Consider the following 27,392-nt stretch of genomic DNA (forward strand, 5'->3'; position numbering starts at 1 on the left):
CCGTTTACCTGTCAGCCAATTAGGACCTAATTAAATGCTGGGTGCACCAGTAAAGCTTGCTTAGTTCTGATCTTCTGAGCTACTTTGATCTCTTTTGACAGATAAGGTGTCTGCTCTACAGCCTAAACCTCCACTTGGAGAAAATCCGGTTCATTAAAACAAGGGATTTATAAAGAAGGGGGTGGGGATATTTATGGTTAAAGTAGCTCAAGTGTTTGGGATTTATAATGATCGTCTCATGTGAGTGTGAGGTTTTTTGGCTCGGCGAGCTAGGTTGGCAGCAAGAGGATACAGCTGCCGCAGGATTACAAATCCAAATCAATCAGTCCATTGTTCTGCTCAACACTCGCTGTGTCCATCGCACTGAGACACCAAGTGACGTAATAACACTATTTTTAACTGCTTGCCAGTTTTTTTTTCCATTGCAAATCTACCATTTATTATACAGTTCCCGGTTTGCAAACCATCTAGTTTAGGCGTAGTTTCTATTATTTATTTTTTTTTTGTGATCAACTTTTTATTATTCAGTTTTAACACAAGATGTACACTTTACTTTGTTGCATTTGTTGTAGTAATTGCAAATTCAAGTATATATAACAAACATTATTTTTAAACTATATACAACTGCCAAAGCTTTGAAACAAAAATAAATAAACGAATATATACGATAGATACAACGATATTAGTTTTGTTGTTAAGACCCTTTTAGATTATGTGCTAGACCTAAGGAAAATATCAAAAATTCAGCAATAACTTTAACTCAAATGTCTCGAGTTGAGCTTTGTGCATTATAGATGACAGCCAATGAGCTCTCTATAAGAACAATATCTTTGAAATAATTATACCATTATTATTATTTTTTTTTTATTGAAGGGGTTCCAGGTGAAGAGTGCATTATGGGTTTTTTGCAGCAGTTAATCCTGCAAATATAACTTTCTTAGAAGCCAAGTAAGTGCAAATACTAAATGATGAATCTTTTAAGTGTAAGGTAAGTGATTTAGGGACTGGAAACTCCAAAATATCCTCAAGAAATACTGCCACATGAGAACAAAGGTTAGAGACATCTGGGCAATCCCAGAGGATATGCAGCTAAGTGCCAACTGTATCGATTATTATTATTATAACATTACTTTCAAAGTAGGAAGAAAATAAAATACTTCAGTATGTCTTGCTTATGATCTCAATAGCAAAGGAAAGTTTGGATCTCTAAGATCATCCCAGAAAAATCTCCAACTTGCTACATGTATAAACAATAAAATATCTCAGATTAAAGGTGTTGAGAAACTTCAAACTGTTTATATACAATATGAATAAAATTAAAGTGTGGATAAAATACTGTGACAAGTATTTTCATTTGTAATCATTTTGAGAAGCAATTTTTTATTTTTTTTTTTTCATTTTGTTTTCACACATTTAATACTTGCCCTGTGGTCATTTTAATTTACCCACACCATGTCCAGTCTTACAAAAGCTTTTCTCATTGTGCTTATCTTCATTTAAAACACCGCTACTTCTTTACCCAGCATAGCGCTACATTTCACAAGTGGGTTAACTCACACAAATGGGTTAAGTAGGGTTAGCACTGCTATTTACAGTGTTAAATGTGTGGAATGTAAAACAATGCAGTGTTTCTCCCAGAATGCTTTATGGCTAAAAGTTTATCAGCAGACACCCATTCAGACACTGAACAGTGTGTGCTTCATATCACATGCTTTCACAGTCACAAAAACCCAGAAAAAAGCAGAAAAAAAAGGAAAAAAGTGATGAAAAAACAATTGGATTGTAGAGGAAAAGTCTTACTGATTGAAAAATTACATTTTAATTTGAAATCCATTTTTGTCATTTAAGTTATTGCACAAGACAATCTGTTATTTAAAGCAGTCGCATGCTGTATTTATCCAGTCATGGTTGTTAGAGGGTCAAGACAGTGTTTATAGATGTACAGAGTGAAACATCAGATTATAAAGAGCCAGGATGAACTGTTAACCTCTGGGGTAAATTATGAGCAGTGTGAAACAAGATAACCAAGGATTCTGTTTCCCAGGGTTTGAGGTGAACTATTTCAAGTGTAAAAAGCCCTATACTGACATTTCTGCTTAATTAATTTATTTGTATAAACAAACTCTAATTTGTATTATTTACTAAAATGCCAGATATTGCATGTTCATTTCTTCTAGTTTTGGAGATCTAAGCGAGGTCTAATCTTCCGAGTGAGAGGGATGGTTTTAACTTCTCCTTGTGGCAATCACTGTGGCGAGCAGCACTTTCAAAAGGCTTCATGTGTCTGAGAGGGAATATTCTTTAGCCTTCAGTTAAATCTCCCTCATTAGTAGCCATCATGTGATGGGGAAAACTGGCTTGTGGGTGGAAAATGGCTTTTCTGCCAAACTGGGAAAAAGCTAACCTGGAAAACAGATGTGTTATTTTGAAAAATTGAGAGTCACAAATTGCAATTCAACATAGATACACGTTCAGGTTCAGCTAGAAGATGATAAGCATGTGTTTATATCCTGTCAGGATGTACATCCAACTAGATCCACCCCCATTTTACGCCTCACACCGAGCCTGAAGGACACCTACTGGGAGTCAATCACGTTTTTCCTCCATCTCTCGTCTTCCTTCTCAGCTTCTCTTTCTTTTGTCACAGCTCAGTGGTAACTAGGTGAACAATAACAAACCATGCAGCAGGTCACTCGATTGTCTCGAAACAAAAAACGATGACGACACACATTGCCGGTTTTTTCTGTTTCTCATCAAGGCTTTCCAGTCGCTTCAACACAGAGGATGATAGCTGATTTAAATGGGTGCAGTGGGAGCAGGTGTTTTAGCTTCAGGCTAGCTTAACATCAGCTTTTCACCTCAAATCCCCCATGAGCCAAATCAAAAGAAGTGTCTTTTCCTTTTTTTTTTCTTTATTCTTCTAAAAATATCTACCACTTACAAATATATACCATTTCCTTGTGAAATAAACATTTCTTAGTAGGTTTATTTAAAGAGAGTTCTTTATCAAGTCTAAAGCCCTTCAATTTCTTAACTATTTTATAAACTAGAAATCTGTGAAATAAATCCAAATCCTTTATTTAAATCCCATGTTTATTTTTTCCTCACACTTACCTATATATTCCTCTATGCGTTCTCTATAACTACTAAAGAATTTAAAGAGCGTGGTGTGTGAATAAAACATCAAAGCTGCACATATGGGGTCTTTCAAATTAAAATCAAGGTTACAGAGCAAAGTTAGAGAACCCAATGAAGATCAAACGAATGTGTTCACGCAAGGTAAAGGTCATGAAGAAATTCTTCTGGGGAAAAAAATTCATGTCGACAATAAAGCAGCTTAGAAATTCAGTGTAAATAGAGTTGTGAGTAAGGACCAAAACCTAGCAACCATTGTTCCTCAAGGTTAAATCTACAATACAGGCTGCTATAAACTCTAATTTCTCTAGCTTTTTTTATTCAATATGAAATGAACAGACAACAAATCGCTTCTGTGGCAAAACCAATTTACATAAATATCAAACAATAACAATCTCGATAGTATTAAACGCGACAGCAAAACAGGCTTTTAAAAAACTTTAAAAACTTTTAAATACAACAGAAAAAACACGAGTAAAACTAAAATCCAAACTCGGAAAAACATGAACTGTAGCTAAAAGTAGAGAGGGTGGGGGCATATTCGATGCTGACATGCTGACTGGACAGTATGACTGGCTGTATGTCTGTCACACAGAGATAAATTGCACTTTTTCACTGTTATCTAGTCAGCCTAATGAAACTGATTTAATGAAAAAATGACTTCAGTTCTTATATTGAGGAGGAATTCTTTCTGCTGAGTAACATTAGCTTCCTTCAGGAAGATTGTTAGCCTTCACGAACGAGTGCGTGATATTCAGTTACCACTTTGAAATAATGTTGATGTTCCTAAATTTGCTGCTGTTGTGGAGTTTTAAAATTTGCTGCTGTAGTTTCTGATTTCAATTATGTTTTGAACTCTTACACACCACTTAAGTCAAAGTTACCAGACGGGAAATATCTGAGAATGATTAGTAAACACTTCCGACACTTGAACAAAAGGCTGTGTACACACACACACACACACACACACAGAGTCCATATCACATATCACCAAACCTAAAGCTAAAGGAGTTTTGTAACAAACTCCTGATATGAAGTTCTAACCCAAGTTTCCTGACACCTTGAGATAAACTCTCCACTTCAACTGGGCTTTCAGCTGGAAATTTTAGCAACAGCACTCGTCTTTTCTTTGAGGGTGGTTGAGGCACGGTGAGCAGCCGCGTGTGGGTGTGAAATCAACTGCTGCAGTCAGTCATTGCTAAAGCAGCGACTGAACATTTGCATGAGAGGGAACATGTCACACTGAAACAGCTGAAGAGTTAAAAGAGCCTCAGTTAAAATTTTGTGATAATTAGTGCACCTCGAGAATACGGTGTGCCTGTGGTGTAAATCATTTCTAATGGGAGATACACAGATCAATCGGGGGCTGAGAGAGAGAGCGAGAGCGAGAGAGAGAGAGAGGCCCACAGCAGTGTTGAGACACCAGCTGTTGGGCCTTTAGAAGTGTTTAAATGGTAGGGACTTCAGTTATTCCTATGGATCTCTTCTCTCCTGGATACAAAGCCCATCCTTTTCCTCCTGAGAACACAGTGGAACCTACAACAAAGACATTTCCACCCCTCGCTGTGCCATCTGTAACGTTGGGATTTCCGTTTTCCTCCCTACGGACCCTGCTATGGAAATGGGCTACTCCATGAAATCACATCCATGCAAAAGAACCATTTATCTCCTATCATTCTTTCGCTAGCTCTTACTTAGCATGTAATATATAACCTCACTATTTGTACTCCCTTAACGGCTAAAATCCTTCAATTAAAAGCCAACAGATGTAATTATGGTAATCAGGCCCCCTCTGATGCCAAGTAATTTTTTTTTTTTTTTTTTTACGTAAATGTGCTCGCCTGCAGTTATATGATTACTGGGACTGCGGTTTGTGTTAGTGCCACAAAATCCATCATTGCATGTAAACGTTTACTACCAATTACATCCAACACTGGGAGGGCACGCCTTCTAAATGACTAATAACATTCTGTGTACACACATGCAAAATCACAATAAATCATGCAGCCTTGTCCTAATATTCCACAGATGGGTCCCTGACTGCACTCGCATGAGGTTCCACTGTACAAAACTGGGCACATCTATCTTGTGTGTTTGATGGGGGCTCTTCTAGGATGGAGCTGGGTTGTTTGTCACGAGGGGTGACGGATATCCTCCATTGATGATGAAGATCTTGATATGTGCATCTCCGCTGAGGCAGAAACAGACGCCCCCCTGTAAAGATGGCCTCTAACCACCCTCACCTACTTTTAGCTTCAGTGCTTCCTGAACCAGACTGAAAACACGGATGGGTTTCTGACAGCCTGGAAATTATCATCTTTGTTTTTAAAAGAATTCACCTAGTAGCTGTAGAACTACTAGTAGCAGCTTTCACTAGAACCAAAATTAACAATTTAGGAATATATTTTATAAATTTAAAAAAATTGAACTGTTCAGATTTTTTGATCACTGACTGTTTTTAAGGTTAAAATGCATGGTATGTAGATTTATGTGGATCCATTACAATGGACTGAAGAAGAAGAATAAGCCTTTATTTTAGCACATATACATTACAGCACAGTGAAATTCTTTCTTCGCATATCCCAAATTTGGAGGTTGGGGTCAGAGCACAGGGTCAGCCATGATACAGCACCACTGGAGCAATGAGGGTTAAGGGCCTCGCTCAAGGGCCCAACAGAGGCAGCTTGGCAGTGCTGGGGCTTGAACCCTGATCCTCTGATCAACAACCCAGAACCTTAATTGTTTGGGCCACCACTACCCAAGTGTGACTCTTTTTCATCTCCTGAAAAGAGACTTTTAGGCTGTTTAGATACCTAACATGGCTCATATGGAAGTGTTCAGTAGCTTTAAAAAGCAGATTAGCATTTAGACACATTTTAGTATTTAAGAATAAATATTGTGTATTTTTATTTATCAACATAACATTATGCCATTGCTTATACTAAACTTTAAAGGCATTTCTGAATGACCAGACTGAATGATGTAGAGTGAGTGTGATCAATTCACATAGCTCTAATGGGAGATATAATTACAGCATTAAATTCAGGTGATTAAACCATACATGGTACAATAGCGCAGTGCTAATGTGTTTTATACAAAATATCAGCACTGAGGGTTCAAGTGTGATTTTCTTCAGGGCTTTGAAAATACTCAGTTAAATCATGCTGGATGTACAACAACTAATTGTGTTAATGTTACACAACTCAATCACATGGTACCAAAGTACATACCTCAAGTAATTAAGTAAACTCAATTAGCTTGTGTAGGAATGTAGATTCCCAAATTAATTTAAACCTTTAAACTGTTTGACCATTTTAAATTAATTTATAAAAAAAAAATAAAAAAAAAAAATTGACTACCAACTACTAGCATTAACCGTTAATCAGGTTAAGGGAATGCTGTGTGTCCTGTTTTATTCCAATGTCCCGTTTTAATCTGTTACTATTACAATGCTAATTATTTTAAACCTTACTAATTCACATCAAGAGGCTTAATTAAGTTTTTTATCAGTAAACATTTTGCTTTAGTGTTTTAGCTAAATATCTTGCTAGTTAAAAAGCCATGTGCACAGCTAAGAGAAGTGAATAATAATGTATGTGTTTATTTTAAACCTGAATCAACAGTTATTGAGGATGTAGATGATTTTTATTCTTGTAGCTAATCCAATCAGATAATCCAGTTCACAAAGATAAACGTACAAAAGTGAATAAAAAGTGTAATAAGGGTGCGGTTTGTATTAAGGGTGCAACATAATGCTGTTATCTGTACCGGTATCAGTATCTGTTTAATGCTCTGAATATCCTTTAAGCATATATTAGATTGACATTTAAACTTGAAGGGGAAATTGAAATTCTGTCAGCATGATGTGTGACATTTGGCTCTGACAGTTCCTCAAACTCAGCTACATCACTCCAGCTCATAACTGGTTATAACCAGAAATTGTTTTTTTCTCTCTCATACAGTTTTTACTATATTATAACTATACAATAGAATTTAGTTCTGTTCTATTTCCACAAATATACAATATAAAGAATAGTATCCTCATTAAAACTAGTGCAACCCTGACCAGCCAGATGCTAAGGCTGAACGAATGAATGCTGTACTACATGTACACGTTCACGTTTGTGTTAATTAAAAGGGTCTTTGTTTAGCCAGTGAGCTTCACATCTGTCCAATCTTCCACACCCTCATGAAAGTGTCAAGCACAAAAATAGTATGGTGTCAATTTGTATTTGTATTCAACACATTACCTCTTCATTTGGGTTTATGTGTTTGTATTGGGTTATACCACAATTTGCTGTTAGACAGAACAAATCCAATCAAAACGTAGGTAAGTGGAGAAGGATGTCTGCTATTTGTTCTACTGATTGCAGGCTATTAGTACAAGCCTACACTAAGGTCTCTCTTTGCATAACTGAATTATGAATTTGACTCTACAGGCAAAATGTGAATTGCACTACATACGAGAGATCTTTGAAAAATCGGCGTCTGCTCTCGGCTACTGCTGAGGCAAGTCAGAATTCTAAACAGCGTCGGGTTTCATTATGCTCTGTCACGACTGGATAGCATGTCATTTGAATGGGAATGAATAATGCACGTTTTTTAAAGCCCCTGGGTGTGGAGAGGGGTTGGAGATGGGCAATGCAGGGGTTAATGTGGGTCTGGCTGCTTCATCTTCAGGGCCACAGATGAGTTAATCCATGGGGAGTAAAAGGAGGAACAATAGGCTGAACACTTCCTTCTTTTCTCTCTAAATCACCCTGAATACAGTCAATATGACCAGAGCCAGACGCATGAGGTGAAGGCTCAGAGACACGGCATGACCCAAATCAGGTGGGAAGATGACGCAAAGCGGTTTCTATGGGTGGAAATGACAGGGAATAGGATAAAGGGTTTGATTTGAGAACTAATCCTGCTTGCTGTATTACAAAATTTCAGCTGTTCTGAGCATTTTAGTCTACGTTTTGCTAGTATGCACTTTACAATTAAATCAGACCGATTTCGTAGGTAAATGATGATATTTATTTATGTTAGTTATTAATGAGAAGGTGAGAGAGGGAAGATTACATGCTTGAATAGCTTGCTTTAGTATCAGAAGCTACATTTCACTGTTTTACATTCTTTGCTTTGTTTTTCCACTGTGCACATTCCTGCACCCAGCTCCTGAATCCCTCATACAGGCTAATTGTCAAGTGCAAATGTATCAGTTTACAAAACAAGGACAACCTTCATGTCACCCCGGATACCTAAAACACGCTGAAGCTTTGAGCTAACAATGGGATAACAAATGATGGATATCAGGAAGATGGCTGCAGGGAGGCGATCCGCTTACCCAGGGTGCCGAGGGCACGATGAGAGACAGGGTCAGGAGGTCGAGGCAACAACGATCCAGGATTGTGCAGCAGTGGTGCGACTGGTTCAGCAGCCGAGCGTAGACGGCTGTAGGAGCCGTGTGTACTGCGGGATTGTCAGGGTCTTGTTGAGGAGCCAGGATGAGGCTGAGGGTCTGTCTCATTCCGTGCAGGTGTTTGAACAGCTGGCTGAGCTTGGACTCCAGGGCGCTCTGCAGGAAGTAGGTGAGGGAGAAAGCAATGTCAACAGTCGTGAAAATGCAAGAGAGCTGGACACAGGTGACTGGCTGCAGGGGGGCCTTGCACCTGTCTGAAACAGAGCGGTCCTGCTGGTCCAGGCTTGTTGGACACCAGTCAGAGCCGTCAGCAGAATGTGGGGCCTCTGTTTATGGAATGCCACAAAGTAGCTCAAGGTGACAGGAATAATAACAAGACCAAAGAGCAGCAAAGGCATAGCTTTTACATGAGCTGTGAAAACCAGGATCAAACAGCAATTACAAAACGGATACGGGCAATACGTTTTTAGATAAAAAAAAAGAAAAGAAAAAGTAAGGGTTGCTCATACGTTATGTTATCTTCCAAACAGTTAAAAAGACAACTCTCTAAAACAGAAACATAGTGTTATAGCATTCCACATTAAAGCTTACATTTACATACAAAGCCTTTTATTTAATAGTGTAGAAGGTAGACACACAGGATAAACTAAATGGTTATAAAAGATTCATGCCACAGAAACAACACTGTAAATATCTAATTGTCTTTTACAGTTTTGTGTTACATTAAAGCCAGTGACTACTGCGTGTAATATTAGATGGGAGGCTCAAATTTAATAATCTATGAATAGCTTGACATTATATTGTGAAGACTCACAGATAGAATAAGCAGAAATATGTGGGCAAAATTTCTCTCTGTCTGTCTGTCTGTCTGTCTGTCTGTCTCTCACTCACTCACTCACACACACAAATAAACTAGAAAATTTCTTAGCTATTCTTTAAACCAAACAAAATCTTAAAACTTACGCTCTCTCTGCTTGAAATGTGTGCTTAGTGTATCAACTTTGAATTTCTTCTCCAAATGCTTTTTAAGGGAAAATAATGAGAAAATATATAATCCACAGACATTCGTTACACCCATGACTGTATTTCACAACTGCCACATATACAGTGCATGAATCTACAGCCTGGGATAGAAAGAAATCAGCCCCAGCCCATTCTGTGTTTTCTATTGTTGTTTACTGTTGTGCTTGCTTTCAAATATTAGCTAACAGCATATAATGTGATGCAAATAGCAAAAATAAAAGCTTATATTGCTTTCTTTTTATCATTAAAATATAGTGGGGTTTATTGATGATTACTGATGTTTCATTCATAAACAAATCAGTACTTTTTCACAAATCTTCAAAGTTCCACTTATATAAAAACCCATGACTGCCTTTGTCAGTGTTTAAAGTATGTGCTGTGAAGAAGCCTTTACTTGTCACATATACATTCCAGCACAGATAAATCCTTTTCTTTGCATTTCCCAGCTTAGGAAGTTGGGGTCAGGGCACAGGGTCAGCTATGATACAGTGCCCCTGGAGCAGAGAGGGTTAAGGGCCCATCAGTGGCAGCTTGGTGATGCTGGGGCTTGAACCGCTGACCTTCTGATCAGTAAACAAGAATCCACTACTTCCCCACCTACAGAAAACATACACCTCTTACTGAAAAAGGCTGTAAACTAGTGTTAATTTCGTCAGACGAGACGAGACGAAATATGTTCGTCAACAACCTTTTTTTTCATGACTAAGACGAGACGATGACAAGACTGTACCACTGTCCAAAAACGCGGACTAAGACTAAATTAACATGCATTATTGTTGACGAAAAAAGACGAGACGAAAATGTTTTGTATAAAATAAAAACTAAGATAAAATCTCTCTTCATTTTCGTCTACAATTGTCTCTGCTTTTTCATCAGCTGTTACGCCTTTAAAATATTCACAACGAGTTCGCGGCTTCGCGCTGTTTAGTGTGTGCGTAGAAGCAATTCGTCCACACGCCGCTCAAAAAAAAGTCCTGAGCGCAAGTCCACCCCTGGTCTAGGCAGCTTTTTGTGTTCAATTATATTTCCTGTCGCTGCGCATGCTCTTTTATTGTACATGACAGCTTATGTCCCGATGACCGGTCTTTGCATTATGATTAAAAGCAGTATCAATAAAGTAAAAAATGTGATGTGCAGTCAAGTTCGAGTGTATGCACTGTTTAAACAAGTGTTCTCAACTTCTCACTGATACTTTTGTGATTCGCGGACTGTAAATAGGTTGTATTTTAAGCCCACAGTAAAGTAGGCCTATTCTTTTCAGTTTTTCTGAGTATATTTATTTTATTTCTGATTTGAACAGAAACATGAGACACAAGGCTACCAAAACAGTTTTAAAAACCTTTGTAACTTAAGTTGTCAGTCAGAGTCTGTTGGGCCCCAGCTTTTGAATTGTGTTGGTTAAAATAAAATACTGGGGGCACGGTGGCTTAGTGGTTAGCACGTTCGCCTCACACCTCCAGGGTTGGGGGTTCGATTCCCGCCTCCACCTTGTGTGTGTGGAGTTTGCATGTTCTCTCCGTGCCTCGGGGGTTTCCTCCGGGTACTCCGGTTTCCTCGCCCGGTCCAAAGACATGCATGGTAGGTTGATTGGCATCTCTGGAAAATTGTCCGTAGTGTGTGTGTGTGTGTGAGTGAATGAGAGAGTGTGTGTGCCCTGTGATGGGTTGGCACTCCGTCCAGGGTGTATCCTGCCTTGATGCCCGATGACGCCTGAGATAGGCACAGGCTCCCCATGACCCGAAGTAGTTCGGATAAGTGGTAGAAAATGAGAGAGAGAGTGAGAAAATAAAATACTCTTCAGAACAGGTTAATCATTTGTGAATGTGTCTCCTAAATCAGAAATTGAAAACCAGACACGTTTAACATTTGCATTCAACAAAAATCATTCAACAAGTGTATTTTGTCAGGTATTTATGACATTTAACCAATGTTTGAGATGTGTGAAACACTTTTTTTACTGAAATGTTTATCAGTAATAATCTCAGTAATAATGTGTTATTTTAAAATTTTTTTGACTAAAACTAGACTAACAAAAAAAGATATGTGAATGACTAAATATGACTAAAACTAACAAGGACATTTGGCACAAGACTAAGACTAAATTAAAAATAGGTGACAAAATTAACACTACTGTAAACCTGTTAAGTTGTTAAGTCTGAACAAGAGCAGTACTGATTCTGTATGAACTGGGACATGTGGTTCAGTACAAACTGAAGGAACGGGTTTGTGAAAGAAATGAACAAAATGTATCATGCATTAGATACGGTTGTCTTATTGGTTCAACTAGAGGAGAAGGGGCAGAGCCAAGTAGCACTGAGCACTGGAGAAGTTTTATATCTGTACATAAAACAATCTTGTTGCAATTGACAAAATATAGGGAAATATAATAGACCTGCTATCATTATTAAACACCATTTTCAAGACACTACATGAATCAGTGTACAAAACATTTTGGTGAACAGAGTCATTGGGATGAATCGAAATTAACACTAGAACATTCCGTACCCGTAACTAAAATATCCTCACAGATTTTAAATTGGTATAACAAACAGGAACGCAGTGTTGAGGAAAAAGAAATACTTTGTTTTGAGACATAAAAATAATAAAAAAAAAGAATCACCTTTCCAGTTGTCCTCTTGGTCTCATTCCTGCACGACTCTCACAAATCCATCAAGTTTAAAGATAGTTTTGCCTTTTGACCACAGTGTCAGGACAAAGTGTCTCCAGGTATCAGATGCTCTCCATTACAGTGGACGTATGACCAATTTGTAGCCTGGGCAGCCTTAGCTGTGATTTAGTAGACACACATATGGTGTTCTGGTATGGACAGAATAAATTTAAGTGTGAAATTATTCCAGATGAGATATCTAACTGCTATACTTACCATATCTAACTGCCTTCTAAATGCTAACAGCTTCAAGCATGGCAGTGAGAACTAGCACTGTATACCCAAGTCCGAGCATTCATGTTTTTTTTTTTTTTCTTTTACTTGTGGATTTACAGCAGGATATATGGAAGCTAAATATTACACTGTAATCCTGCACCTAAATCAGACTTTGTCCAACATCCAAAACAAGAGAGATAAATGTAATTCAACTTCTCACCCCATCTCATTTTCCAGATGTAGACTTGAATATAAACTCTGTGCTACTGAACTCATCCAACATTCCAAAGACATGACGATACGTTAGTGTCGCTGAGAACGATGCCGCTACTGTGTTCAGATATCGAAACCTTAGACACAATTATGGCAGAGTATTCTGGACTTGAATTCGAGTGCTAATTAGAAAATGCTAATTCATCAAATGTGAATTTGCATTCGCTTTTCCTGTGTGTGCGCATGCATATTTTAATCCACCATTCAGATTTAACTGCAAAACATTTTCATGAACAGCAACATACAATCTGTGTCAAATTGAAAAGACATTTGGTGGAAGCCTCTCAATGCAAAGTAAAGACGTTTGCAAAGACGTGATATTTTTTAAAAAATATTGTTTGTGTTTATTACAGCCACAACTCTCCCAAGCTGAACAAGAGTGGCTTCAGCCCAAACCAACAGAGAGTCATGCAAGCTTCGACTGAAATGTCCTCCAGCTTAAAGCGTTGCTGTCATCTCAGTATCTCCAACACTTCTCCCACAAGGTTGATCTGATTTCAAAATTTCCTACAAAATGCCAAAAATCTCCCTCCCAGAACGTTTGATTGACTTTTCTGATGCTATGTACACAAACAGTGATTTTATTAATGCCAGTCCTGGTAATATGAAGTCACCACTAGGAGATCTTTCTACTGGTTGCCATAATAATGTTTATTAGTGAGTGGAGCAACTAGCATTCCAAATCAGTTTTCTTGCCACTGAAATTAAACCTTCTGGAGGGAGGTTAGACGTTTGAATATAAAATTCAGTGTTTATCTGTATCATATGAGATGAAGGAGAGGCAGTGTGTGCTCTTTGCCACGGATCACGTGTGCTCTAGTGTCTTCACTCCTGTAGCTACTCTCAGTACCAAGGTACTCTGTATTTGCATAAAGTCCAACTTTTGGTAACTGTCACGTTGTTGGACACCCCATCTAGTCACAAACAGTCGCTGTGTCTCATGTCACCTGAAGTCGTAGCTAAAAATAAATGATCTCTCATGACGTTGTCGCTGCTAGTTGCTGTATGTCTGAACTTAGCATGATAATGGAAATACAAAACTAAAGCTCTTTTATTTTTGGTTGTTGCAATCACAATCATTGTTTAATGTTACAGTTATTCCAGTTTAAACACTGATAAAAAAGGCTTTAAATTGTATGTTGTTGTTCAAGGAAATGCAAGTAAATATTTTTTGCAATGAAATGCTTCTCTACTGCTTAGTACTGCTCTGAGATGAAAATTAAAAGGTAATAATGCTCGCACTGCTGGAACAGCTGCATTTCTCACACCGAGCAAAGCTTCCAGAGGTGAGCACATCTCAGCTGAACACATGCATTTTGACAGCTACTGGCTAGCGCTAACAAGATAGACACAACTGCAGGAAGCTCCTCCTGCCACGTAAGTACTGGTGTGTTTGTCTACATGTGTGTGTATAAGAAAGTGCATGCCTGTCCAGTCCCATGTGTTCCCCATCTGTCCTGCCATGCCTAATCATCCCTGTCTACATTCGACTGTCTGTTTCTGTCTGTGCAAACAAGATCATGAAGACGACCGGACAGCTCTCTGTCAGAAAGACACTTCTAATACGTGCCTCGCAGTTCATTGTGTTACTTTATTAGTTCACGCGCTGCACTTCAATTAAAAGTCAGCCCCCAAAACGAATCGTCTGTGAACGTAGCCCGAGCCGGAAGAATCCATTTCGTTTGCAAATTGCTTTATTAATAATAAATCATCGTTAAGTGGTTTAATCGAATGAACAATGTGTCTTACAAATGCAGAGATTGAAAATGAAATACATCACATCGCACCAGATGCGTACTATCTACGACTCAAATGCTATTTGAATTCATTTAACCATGAAGGAAATCGCACTGTCTTCTTTCTAATGACTTTAACACAGGACCATATGAGGCCTCATTATATACAAATGTCATTAGGGTTGCGAAGGTGCTGCTGAAAACCCCCAGGGTCCCCATTTACCATCACCCAGTCTGACTCCGATTAAACTCATCAAATGTTAAATAGATTATTACCATATTTTCAGCCTGATCTTATAAAATTAGTCAATAGAGAGAACGGTGATTAAAACCACACACCACCCGGCACTTTGTTCATTTTCATCAGGCTGATTGGAAAATCAATTTGAGTTCTGATTATTAAAAAAATGTTCTTTGTGTAAACTTTTTAGCGCTCAACTGTGCAGTTAAAGGGCTGCTCTTGATTTTGTCAGGAATTCTATGGTCATGCGTTCAAACTCCACACGTGCATCTGTGCTGCTGTGCTGCTGCTCTCCGGGGACGGCGGTCAAAGAAAAATCCACTTTAAATTCAAATTGGTTCATGACATTCTCTTTTGTTATTTTGCCCACCGTGGAGAATAGGAGGGTGTGGAAATGGGAAAGGAACCGAGTGAAATTTAGGGTGAAATCTCTCTTGAAGCTCTACAAAGCCAAGGACAGAGTAGGGACAATCTATTTGACAAACAATTACTCTTGGATGCAGAAGGGGAAAAAACATCTAGACATCCTGATAATAGTCTCCACACCATTTCTATTTCTACAGCTATGAATGACAGACAATTTCCCCCAGCTGATAACAAATGTAGATCTCTCGCTCTCAACCACTGCATCGTGCTTGGGTTCCAATTATTTGAAATGTGATTTGTACTTGATGTCCAGGAAGATTTATGGGTCATTTTTTATAGAAGACAAGTCTGAGATAGGTGGCTTGCTTAAATGTTCTTAAACATTCAACAAAATAAGACGCTGTTTTTTTATCCATTTTCTTGCTTTTTCTCTAGGTATAGGACAAATGGCTTCCTTCCTTTAATCCAGCATGTAGAGATGTACCAGGTCTAAATGCTAGCACTTAAATATTTATGGAAAAAACACGTATGTAGTACAATACATGATACTGCATTTGATTAAGCAATAGAATGTTGGAATGAGCTGAGGAAATGTGATACAATAATCAATAATAAATATTATTTGTTATATAGGGGGGCACGATGGCTTAGTGGTTAGCACGTTGGCCTCACACCTCCAGGGTCGGGGTTCGATTCCCACCTCCGCCTTGTGTGTGTGTAGTTTCCGGGTACTCCGGTTTCCTCCCCCGGTCCAAAGACATGCATGGTAGGTTGATTGGCATCTCTGGAATATTGTCCGTAGTGTGTGATTGTGTGAGTGAATGAGAGTGTGTGTGTGTGCTCTGCGATGGGTTGGCACTCCGTCCAGGGTGTATCCTGCCTTGATGCCCGATGACGCCTGAGATAGGCACAGGCTCCCCGTGACCCGAGGTAGTTCGGATAAGCGGTAGAAGATGAATGAATGAATGTATGAATTTGTTATATAAAATTTGTATATATTTTTCTGTTTTTTTATAGAAAAAATTAATATATATATATATATATAATGTAAATGTAATATTTTCAAATAACATTTTTAGATAATTTCTTTATGTTGTATTTCTATATTTGAAATTTTTTTTGCATAATATAATATAGGGATTTTATAATATGGACTGATAAGAGTATAATATTATATATTTTTTTCTCTCTGTTATTTTTTTAATTCAACTTTTCTTAATGGTCGCTGTTGTTCATGATGCTGGAAGTCACACCAATTATCACTGAAAATGAATGATCTCCATTTAGTTTGTCATGGCGAGCCACTGTAGGTGTACAGTGGCTTTTAAATAATTATGTATGAAAAGAGTGTATAAAATTTTAGACTATGACTTTTACACAGCACTGGATATACAGTGGATTGTGAAATGTGTGAAATCTGAGCGTTCAATTATCCTGATAATGTGATTTTAACGCGTTCGTCCTTCCCGAGTAAAATGATTTGTAAGGACATTAAGATGAAGATACATAAACCCTCTTTAAATCTCTCCTTTTGTGCCACTACATTTCCTTGCACACTTTACAGCTTAGATTTACAGCATGCTGCATGATGATTTAAGTTCTTCACTGCCTGGAGCCATTCAAAGAGGGAAACTTTTTTTAATTCTCTCCAAAGCAATCAACCATACAAGTGTGCCGCTGCAGTTCAGGATGAACATCCAGCATCCTGGTTAGAGCACAGCAGGCTGTGATTGTTTTTATTTTATTGTTTTTTGTGAAAAGGATTACAAATTATAGTTTAAAATCCTACAGTTGCCTATAAATTCTGATAGGTTATTGTTGGCTTTGTGTTGTATTGTCTTTGGACTGTGAGGATGTCTGCAGTAGTCTTGATGAACAGCTTGCATGTAAAGGTTTCATTGTGCACATGACAATGAAGAGCTGAAGAGCTGTGATGTTGAGGAACGCTTGTCTTCACTGAACAAATGAAACGGGGAGTGGTAGTGGTAGTAAATAGACATTGGACTTCTGATGGGAAGGTCCTGAGTTCAAATCCTATCAATGCCAAGCTGCCACTGCTGGGCCCTTAAGCAAGGCCCTTGAGCTGCAATTGTTTCGTTGTATTAAAAAAAAAAAGGAGAGCGAGAAATCCCTTAATAGATAACATAAGTCGCTCTGGAAAAGGGCATCTGCTAAATAAATGTCAATGAGATATAAGACTTAATTGTAAGTCAAACATGACTCAAGCAGTGGTTCTATTGAATTTAGCATTGATTAATTTTTTTAGATTTTGTGCTATTTAGTAGAAATATGTTTAACATGCGAATATGAATAATGTATGACTCAGAGGTATAGAAATGAGCAAACCGAGGACAGCCATCACCTGTTCATTCACAGAGTTTTAAGCTAAATTGATTTCCATTATAACACAGATCAAGGTGCGGTTGGATTAGTGATACTGTGATATGACACAATGGGGACAGTCACCAGGAGCAGGATTTGACACCAGGACAATGGATGGGTTGAGGGCTGTCGGTTATCTGCAGTCTCACACAGGGGACAGATGCTAAATCGCTTTTCAATTTAACTCAAAAATTAAACATATTAAACCTACAAAATTAAGCATATTACTTAATGTTGGAGTAGATCTTAACTCTCAAGACTCACCACTTGCTGAAGATTTAGGTTATTGGTCTTGCCGTAACAGAGATCCAGCAGAGTGATGGGCTGCTTGCTGAGTTTCGACCCACTTAGTATCCAAGGCTTGGCAAAATCATCTGGGAAAGTGACCTAGAAAAGCAGTAAGAGCAGGTCAGCATCTGTCACTGACCCTCAGCTACTGTCCAGACTTCACGCTTTAGGGACCTTCCTACACTTGGACATCAAAGGAGCAGGATTATTGGGACAATGGTGAAAGATTAAAGCTTCTTTACCTTCAATATAGAGGTGAACTTCAAAGGGCAACAGAACTATTTTTGTATAGAGCCGTAGCACAGAACCAAGAATATCAAAGCAACTGCACTATCTGAGGCTATGCCGATCGAGCGGAATATGAAAAATAAAACTCTGAGTTCTAACATCAATGCCCAAGTGGCATTAATAACACTGGATGAGATCCTTTCTATACAGAATGTGCGCTGATTGTTACTGCAGTATTGTAACTGGTATTGACTATTTGTGTTCTTTGCCTGTGGAATAAATAAAAAGTTTTATGAGTGAGAGAGAACCTGAAAATCTGACAATATTCATTTGGGAAATATTTTTACTCTGCATCCCTCCACCCGCCGCCCTGCATTGCATCTGCGGCTGGTATTAAGCCTGATTTTGCTGAAATTCTTAAGAGTCATGAGTTGTGATCCATCACAGCCAAAGATAATCCACAACAAAGTTCTCACAATTTTTTACAATTTAAATCTCAGAGTATGACACTTGCCTTAAATCCTGCATTAGTATGACAGCACAGGATTACGTCAAACTCATGGGACAGCCACACAGCCGGAAAACATGAAGAGCATTAAGAGTTTTATAAAGATATCATTCTTGTGTGCCATACATAACTTGAGAAACAATTAAAACAATTGAAGTGTAAACATGTACTAAATTGAATGTTGTCATTAATTCAATGGGGTGCAAATACATTTGCCTCAGCAGTAGAATGTAGAGCTGAGGAAATGCCATGTAATACATAGTAGTATATAGTATAATGATATAGTAGAACATTTGTATAAAATATTATATTGCATTTGTTATTTTTTTTATTTATTACATTCATATTTTTAATTATTCTTTTTAATATACGATAAGATTTTTAAATAGTATTTTTAACTGTTTTTATAATACTTATTGATTAGATTTTTAAAACATTTTTTATCTCCCTTAGATATATGTTATATAATTTAGACAAAAAGCTATTGGGATCTTCTCATACAGTGTTGATAAGGAATAATCGTAAAAGTCTGGAGTAAAACATGTCTTTTAAATATATTCAGTGAAGCACCGTGGACTTTAAACAATGAAGATTTTCCATAATCCCCTCTCTCTCTCTCTCTCTCTCTCTCTCTCTCTCTCTCTCTCTCTCTCTCTCTCTCTCTCTCTCTCTCTCTCTCTCTATATATATATATATATATCTATCTATATATATACATATACATATATATACATATACACACACACACACACACATATATATATATATATATATATATATATATATATATATATATATATATATATATATATATATATACATATATATATATATATATATATATATATATATATATATATATATATATATATATATATATATATATATATGTATATATACATATATGTATATATATGTATATATATATAATTAATTATGTGCCATTCATAATTTTCATGACCTCATGTAGAAAAACTTCACACACACTGTTATCACTTCCTTTATTCTTTTTTCTTAATTGCTTGATACTTATTCCAACTAATATCATATTCTTATTTACTCCTTTGTCTGCAGAGCCTGAACTGGCCCTGGACTGTAAACAATGTATATGCGATTTCCTGTCATCGCTGCTTATTCTGATTTAACGACACTGCTTTAGGCTTTAGGGGCAAAGGAATGCAGGGTAATGTTCTCTAGCTGGTGTTCACATAACGAGCAGAAAATTAGTCTGAGAAGCAGAGTGTACATTGATGATGCCCGGGGCTAGTACATACTTTGTAGCACACAAGAGTTAAATAAATCTGACAGCAAGAGAAAGCTAAGCTTAGACAGGAAGAGCTGCCTGAGAGCACAGGCAGCAGCTGCACCATTGATCTAAGAGCTGCTGGCATGAAATATGGACACCTGTGGAAGTGAGCAACATACTGTACTGTATACTACTTTTACATTTACACATATTCGTTTAGCATAGCATTTTTTATGCTAAATAAAGTGACCGGAATACAAATTGACTGGTAAGAACAGATCAAGCTTCAGCCAGAAATTAGCTCAACTACATAATGATAAAATACTATCGGTGCTTCTGAGCTCTGTAGGTTTTTACTTCAGCAGATACTCCCACTAAGAGTAGCTTGGCTAGAAATTCCCCACTAAAATCTTCTGTCGTTTATCAACAAGGAAGATGACTCATCAAGGAAGAAATGGATGACTTCTTTCAGGACTGCTTCCAGTTTTATAGGATTTGTCATCATACCTTTCGCTAGCTAGGAAGTAAAGCTATAATCTTGGGGCTACATTTACCTTTTGCCATTTACCTCTCACAAGACATAAATATAGATTAGTAGTACAGTATTTTACATGTATACTGACAGAATGATTGATCCTTTAATATTTAAGCATCAGCCATGATTGCTGAATTGGATCTCATGTCCCCTTTACAAAATATACCGTAATGTTATATTACAAAACTACCAAACAGTGTATTAAATAAGTACACTACATTACCAACAATGAGGTAAAAATGTAATCAAACAATAGATCAAGGCTTGTTACCTGGCATATCATAAACCACATACAGACCTAGATAAGAATTTCAGAGGGTGAATCAATAAATTTAGGCTGTGGTTCAATATCTTCAGTTTTCTAACCATGAACCAACACAGCTTCTGATCAAGAAAGGAAATGCATTTTCACAGATGCCCATAGACTTTAATGACCTTTAAACATGACTGGACAAAGAGCTAAACATTTGTTCCCCACTTCTCTCACAAGTTCAAATAAGGTGTCTCATCTGTTCACAGTCTATGGCTCTAGTCAAAAGTGGTAACATGATCTGGCACTATAAAACAAACACGATGAATTGATGTCTAATTTATAACCATAAGTCAGAAGTTTCCAGTCTTATCCAGAAAGGTCTGGTGTTCCAATCAAACAGGATCCACACCTGATTCCACCAGTTAATCTTGGCTTTCATTATTCTCAGGTGTGGCTTCTGCAAGGTTGCGATGAAAACCTTCTCACCATTTAACCATGTTAGTTCCTTGTATTTTTATACAGATTATGTAACAGGTTTGATTTGAGTACTCTTGCTGTTGCAGTGATTTAGCTTTGTGCCAAAATACACATGCAAAAAATATATATAAATAATTAAACCTAAAAATAGATTTTATAGTTTGTATAATATACAATTGTTTCTTTCTTTCTTTTATGATTTTCTGTGATTTTTATTATTCTTGATATAAAATGTAGAAAATGATTTTTATATTACTTTATTTCTGTGGAATAGATGTGGTATATCAGCCTACACTGATAACTCTACTGAAGAAATTTGCAAAAATTAAAGAATTTGCAATAATTTGAGAATCTGCCTTGTCATCCAATCACACATGTTAAAGTGGCTACAAAAATGTGCTTTACATATTCATCACTCTTCCGGGAAAACTGCTTTCTGTCTGGCTTTGCAGTCTGCCGTTTATTTTCAGTGCAAACAAGGCAAGTGTACACTCCCAGAGGAAGCTAATCAGTGTCTGTATGCTAAGCTCACAACAAGGTTGGACTTTGTAGTAAACAACATTTCCTCTATTCCTCACAGCTTATCGCTCAGGAGCAGAGCTCTACATAGCTGGAATACTTTAAGGCAAACTGTACACACTCTGTTCCTGTCAGTAAATAAGCAGCCCACAGACTTGAGCTCTGCTGTGGAGATCATTTCTTCAGGCTGCTATTACCACTAGCAATCAATGGCACAGTGTTCGATCACAATCCCACCTCTGTGAAGACTCCATAGAATAAAGAAGAAATCTAGGTACGTGTTTATTTAAAGGGTTTATTTATAGGTACGTGTTCATGGTGCGTTTCACATTTACGTTTCGTTGAAGCCATTATCAAGGTCCATACGCACCTCCTGTCATTCCAAATAACTAGCCAGCATGATGATTGCTAGTAAATTAGCTTAGCTCAATATGTTTGTGATATTATTTAGTAAGTTAATACTTGCCAAAATAACTCTAGCATAATAATAAAATTTTGCATTTATCACAAAAACATTAGCTCAGTTATTAACTAGTGTAGTTAAATATGAAAACTTTTTTTCTGACTACCTTGTCCTCCTTTTACAATTAGCATATTGGATATTAATGAAGTTTAGTTCACAAAATCCCAGACTGAGCTCACGTTACACTCACGTTAAGGAAGTTATGTAAGGATCATGTTTTCAGTGCAGGTAGAAACGGGTATATGGACAAGCAGTGTAGTTTAATCTAAAGTGGGATGTGTCCCTTACAATTGTCTTGATCACAGTTTAAGATAATTCATTATAATTAGCCTTTCCAATATATTATGCAACAATATATCATAAGAAATTGTGACATACAGTACAAGTCGGTATTTTCTATCCCCAGATATCCAAGTGCTTGATTTAACCTTTTTAATTAAAAACAGAAATACTTTTGAAAAACTACAAATATTTAAAGCCCAAAGTGTCGAATTTTACATGAACCAATTATCACTACATGACACAGTAAGTGTGACATGTTAAAGAAATTTAATTCTTAATATCTGTACCACCAAAACAAGCAGAAATGGAATTTTTTGGGGGTGGTCTAAAAAGAATGAACGGAGGAAAATGTACGTGTCGCTGGACACGACAGGTCCAGCAGTCGTGCCTCAGTGTAGAGACAAAGAGAACATAATGTAGCTCCTGCACATCTCCTGCTCACTTAGCAGCCAGGTGGGCTCAACCTCATAGCATGGGCAGTGGAGCGTAATTTAAATGAAGGCTTGTCGTTCCTGTGCTCAAGTGCTCATGCCAAGTCCACCATCTGCTACATTCCTCTAATACAGGTACACAATTCAGGACAGCAGCCTTTTCCTGGCCCCAAGTCACACCTTTCCAGACTCTGGAACAACCATCATACATTCAATCAGCCTCCACAGGGACAGCAGCCCCACTGCCATCTTTGAGGCCACCTGACAGCTGGCATGACCAGGACACTGAATTAGCATAAAGCTGTCAGAAAGTGGTCAGAGGGTTTAAAGGAACATGATAAAACAAAGAGAGAAGGCTTAAGAGGAAGCACACAACTGTTCAGTCAACTGTTAGCACAGGTATCATGCTGCTGGGGGAATCACTGACTGTACAGGGATCATCTTATTGATAATATGAGGGCAGGGAATATGAATCTGTTAGACATGTTGAATTCTCTTATTTGAACAGTCATGAATTGTTGTTTTATTCTCTAGAAGACTGACGATAGCATCAATAGTAATGCATTCGTTCTAATGCGTGAACGTTTCTATAGTAATGGATAATTCGCATCCATGTGTATGGTGGATGCTTTGCAAAAAAAAAAGGAAAATGTAGTCAAATTTCTTTCTATTTGAAGATGACAATTATAACCAAACATAATATTATGAAGCCGACCATTTCTACAAATTATACTATTACACGCTTTACATTTTCTACTTCTATAAGCAGATTAGTTTGCTTCCTTCTAGAAATTAATTTCAAAGGTTATTTCAAACTTGAAATGAGTAAAAATGTCTAGAAAGAGGTTTAATAATCTCACCTTTGTTCTTTGTTGTCAATTTAAATGAAATACTAGATCATTTTTACTGTATTCAAGAAACTTGCTAACGTCATTTTGTGCAGTTTCCTCCACACAGTTAAAAAATGAATAATAAACCAATTAAAAATGTACTCTGACTTAACAGAAACAAAATTATTTATTTCTTTAACATATAACAAAGGAGAGTTTAGTGTCTGCACATTTTTCTTCAAAGGGACTGTTTATAGCATCGACGGACAGATAGAACGAGAGGACAAAAGACAACAGATAGAACGACTGAAAGAATGTTTGAAATATTTATCCATCCATCCAACTATCAATCTATCCAAACAGATAGACATTACAGACCAACTGCCAGCATGAGATCATTATATTGACTTTGACAAGCTTTGTGTTTTTTCATCGAAGTCATATTGCACAGTTGGACAACAGATATTAGTGTTGTTAAAAAATATTTAATAAATTATGTATGATAGGTGCACAGCGTAGTCTTTGTTGTTGTGTGTATGTACTGAAGGCTATCCGCCCTATGTCTCTGAGGGAGGGAAAAAGGCACAGGAAGATGGGTGACCTCTCAAGCTATAGAGCAAATTGGGTTTGATATACGCCCCTGACATTCCCTAAACTAATAACCGGCCCTGGACTGCCCAGTAATTACAGTGATCCATGTGTCAGCCACGGCCCCCGAACAGCCGTGCTGACTAGCATGCACTCAGCTCAAGTCTCTCTCTCTCTCTCTCTCCCTCTCTCTCTCTCTCTCTCTCTCTCTCTCTCTCTCTCTCTCTTATATAAGGGCTTCTGCAGATGCTCAGTGCCAGCAATCCATCCAGATGGCCTGCACCCACTGGGGTCAGCGCCTTATCACAAGAACGCATTTCTACTTCACAACACAAGTCAGGCTTTCTGTAGCTGTGTAGGTGTACATATCTATCTCTCAAGCTATCTTCATACCTCACCTAAGGTCCCTGAGCTCTTTGTCTTGTATTGAGGCCTTCTTTTGATAGCAACGGTGTTCTCTTAAGATTTGTGCTGGAGTTTAAGCAACAGATGACTGTCTGCTTTAATTAGGCAGCCGCAGTTCAGCCTATGCTCAGTATTCGTTTCTTCCTCTCCGTCAGATATTCAAGCAGCACCCATGAGCTTATCTGAGACGGTCAGTTCTGGGATCACATACTGTGCAACATGACCTCTGATATCATCCTGCAGTCATCAATAAGGCCCATCATACCCAAGGCTTTTAAACGCCCCTCCTAGATCTAATACATGACATCCTTCTTAATACACATCAGCAGCAGCTTTGCGTAGGCAGGGTGTAAGTCTAACAATGCGGAACGCTAATATGATGATATCCAGATGCAGAGCTGATGAGAATCCCAGACGTAGCCCTCGCACCAAATATGGCCTCAGACTCAGGCTGTATGAAACACATCCGCCCTCCGTCCTCAAGGCCAGGATGATAAACTGCTCTTGTTAAATAGTTTACTTAAGATGACATTTCTCTCATCTGATAAGTACAAAATAAAAAAAAAAATTGTCTGATGCTCTAAGTTTTGGCATGAATCAAAGGAAATGAGGAAGAAAAAAAGAAAACAGCTCCCTAAAGTGCAATGTTTTATTAAAACCCAGAGTCTGTAAGTGAAGTGAAGAAACATTAATATACAGTACAATAAACAGCAGAGAGATGCTTTTTAAAAAAAATGCTTTTAGAAAATAATATATATTATATCATAATCTATGAACACTCAACCCTTCACAGCAAGGAAGCAAGACTGCTGGACTTCTCTGCATTTTCTCCCCAATTTGGTCACCGGTCATTTCTCACCCCCCAGCCGGCTCTCTTTTATCACACAGCAACAACCAAATGGGAGGGTGAAGTCTAACACGTGCTTCCTCTGAGATATGAGAAACCAGCCAAACAGATCATTTAAAAAAACACTCCTGCTGCACAGGGCGGCTTGACACACACACTTCAACATACATGCTTGTGCAAAGACGCTTGTGATTGGCTAGTGTTGCTGTGATTGACAGGGGAGGTCGAATATTCCATCTCTCCTGCTTATTTTGCATCGAGCTGCAGATGGTTGTGGGAGAATTTTTTATGTTGTATCACTTGAGAGCACTCAAGATTCAAGGAGAAGATAGATAGCTTCTGTGTGTACCAAGCACCTGATGTTACTAACACTTTCTCGACACTGTCGCCGGTTTCATTTCCAGAATGCTGAAATTGTAATAAATGCTTTTTATCACTTGAGTTTGGAATGATCTTATAAATAGCAGCTGTGGGTGGTCTGCCTTCCAAGAATCCGGAGCCGTGTTCATCATTTCCTAATTCACTTTTTCAGATGTTTCTTTGAATGATTTTGAACAGCCTAGATACCACAGACCTGCTTTCTTGTTTTCCTTTGGTTCAGGAGGAGACCCAGTTTCCGTACTCTTTTTAACATACCCTTGCTGTTTGGCCTTGGGGGGAGTCCCATGGGCAAGATCTTATTTTTAAATGTTCTCCTGAGCTGTGACAAGGGCATTTTGAAAAAGGACCAAAATGGAGGATGTGGTTCAGTAACTCGCAGGTCAAATGAAGTCACTGATAAAGTCAGTGAGAAGAAAAAGTAGCCACTACCAGGGGCAAAAGTTACACATCGGGTCTGTTCAGCGACATGGCTGAATTTCATGTGTGTTTATTCTGAATGCTGCTTTACGTTCTCAGCTGGCTGTACTAGCAACACACATTAACATGTCGTGAACTATAGATGTTAGCAAGTCATGTGCACAAAATCCTAGATGTGAAACTGAAGAGAGTTGGGCTTCAAATGTATTACATAGATCACAAAAGTCAGGAGCTTTTTTATTTGAATCAAACCTACTTAAATGCAAATGAATTCATTCATTCATTCATCCAGTTATTCATGTGCCGTAGGAACAAACATTAATATATTCAACGCTTCAAAGACAGTGTGCATGTGAGTGTTTGAAATTTAGGATGCGTCCTCGAGTCCGTCATTATTTCACACGGTTTATAGATCTTGGAGTTTTTTGGGGTTTTTTTCTTTTCAATTTTGTCAATTCTGTTTTTTTAAGTTTAGTTTCATAGTTTAACCTTGAAAATGTGGCCAAATGCTGCAAGGAATTAATAATCAGGCAAGCAAAACTTTTGGGGGGGAAAAAAGATCTTTAAAAGACACATTTCACCCTTTAAACTTCTTCTACTGAGAAGTTTAAATGAAGCTCAGACTTTTAGAATTGGCAGATTATAACATTAAATTGTTTTTTTTTGTAATTCTGGGACTTTTCTGTCTTTTCATAAATAATACAATGAATCTTAAGCTACAGGAATCTAAACATAGTGTATTTCTTCTACCTGCAGTTCAACTAATGCCTTAAAACACACAACGTGACTTTTACAGAATCCTTTTATAAAAGGTTGCGTGTTTTTGTGTCATTTATATTTGTGTTAGGTAAACAGTGTGTTTCACAGGCTTGTAATTAGGAATGTACTGCAATTTTCTCTAAACAAACCTGCAATCATGAGCTCACACACACACAAAAATTGTCATCATGCACCAGCAAACCACAAACAGGAGTTTGTTTAAATCAGTGGATTTAGCATCTTGATGAGATTACAAATTCAATTAAAGAAAACGACTAAATTGGATACAATTTCCAGGCTGGAAGTGTTTTTCATGAGCTGATTTTTCCTCTCACGTCCGTAATCACCTTCTAAGACAGCTGAGCGAGGAGATGCAACTGGAAGCGTTTTACCATCAAACAAGTGACAAATTCACCTTGCCGTGTAAATGCAGCATAATAATGGTTTTTAAAAAAAAGGTGAAAGGAAGCTTCATGACTCTGAGTTGT

The 27,392-nt window shown here is 37.7% G+C and overlaps 1 protein-coding gene across 2 annotated transcripts in view; it reads right to left on the reverse strand.

Moving 5' to 3' along the window:
* Nucleotides 1–27,392, reverse strand: part of LOC132855390 (uncharacterized) — a 62,183-nt gene that overhangs the window by 17,150 nt on the left and 17,641 nt on the right. For both annotated transcript variants that reach the window (XM_060884291.1, XM_060884290.1), the window contains exons 7-8: nt 17,712–17,834; nt 8,468–8,698 (exon numbers count right to left, since the gene is read on the reverse strand). In XM_060884291.1, the coding sequence (XP_060740274.1) occupies nt 8,468–8,698; nt 17,712–17,834 (354 nt within the window). The remainder of the gene's footprint in view (nt 1–8,467; nt 8,699–17,711; nt 17,835–27,392) is intronic.

The sequence above is a fragment of the Tachysurus vachellii genome, chromosome 12 (genome assembly GCF_030014155.1).
Source record: "Tachysurus vachellii isolate PV-2020 chromosome 12, HZAU_Pvac_v1, whole genome shotgun sequence".
In the NCBI taxonomy this organism is placed as follows: Eukaryota; Metazoa; Chordata; class Actinopteri; order Siluriformes; family Bagridae; genus Tachysurus; species Tachysurus vachellii.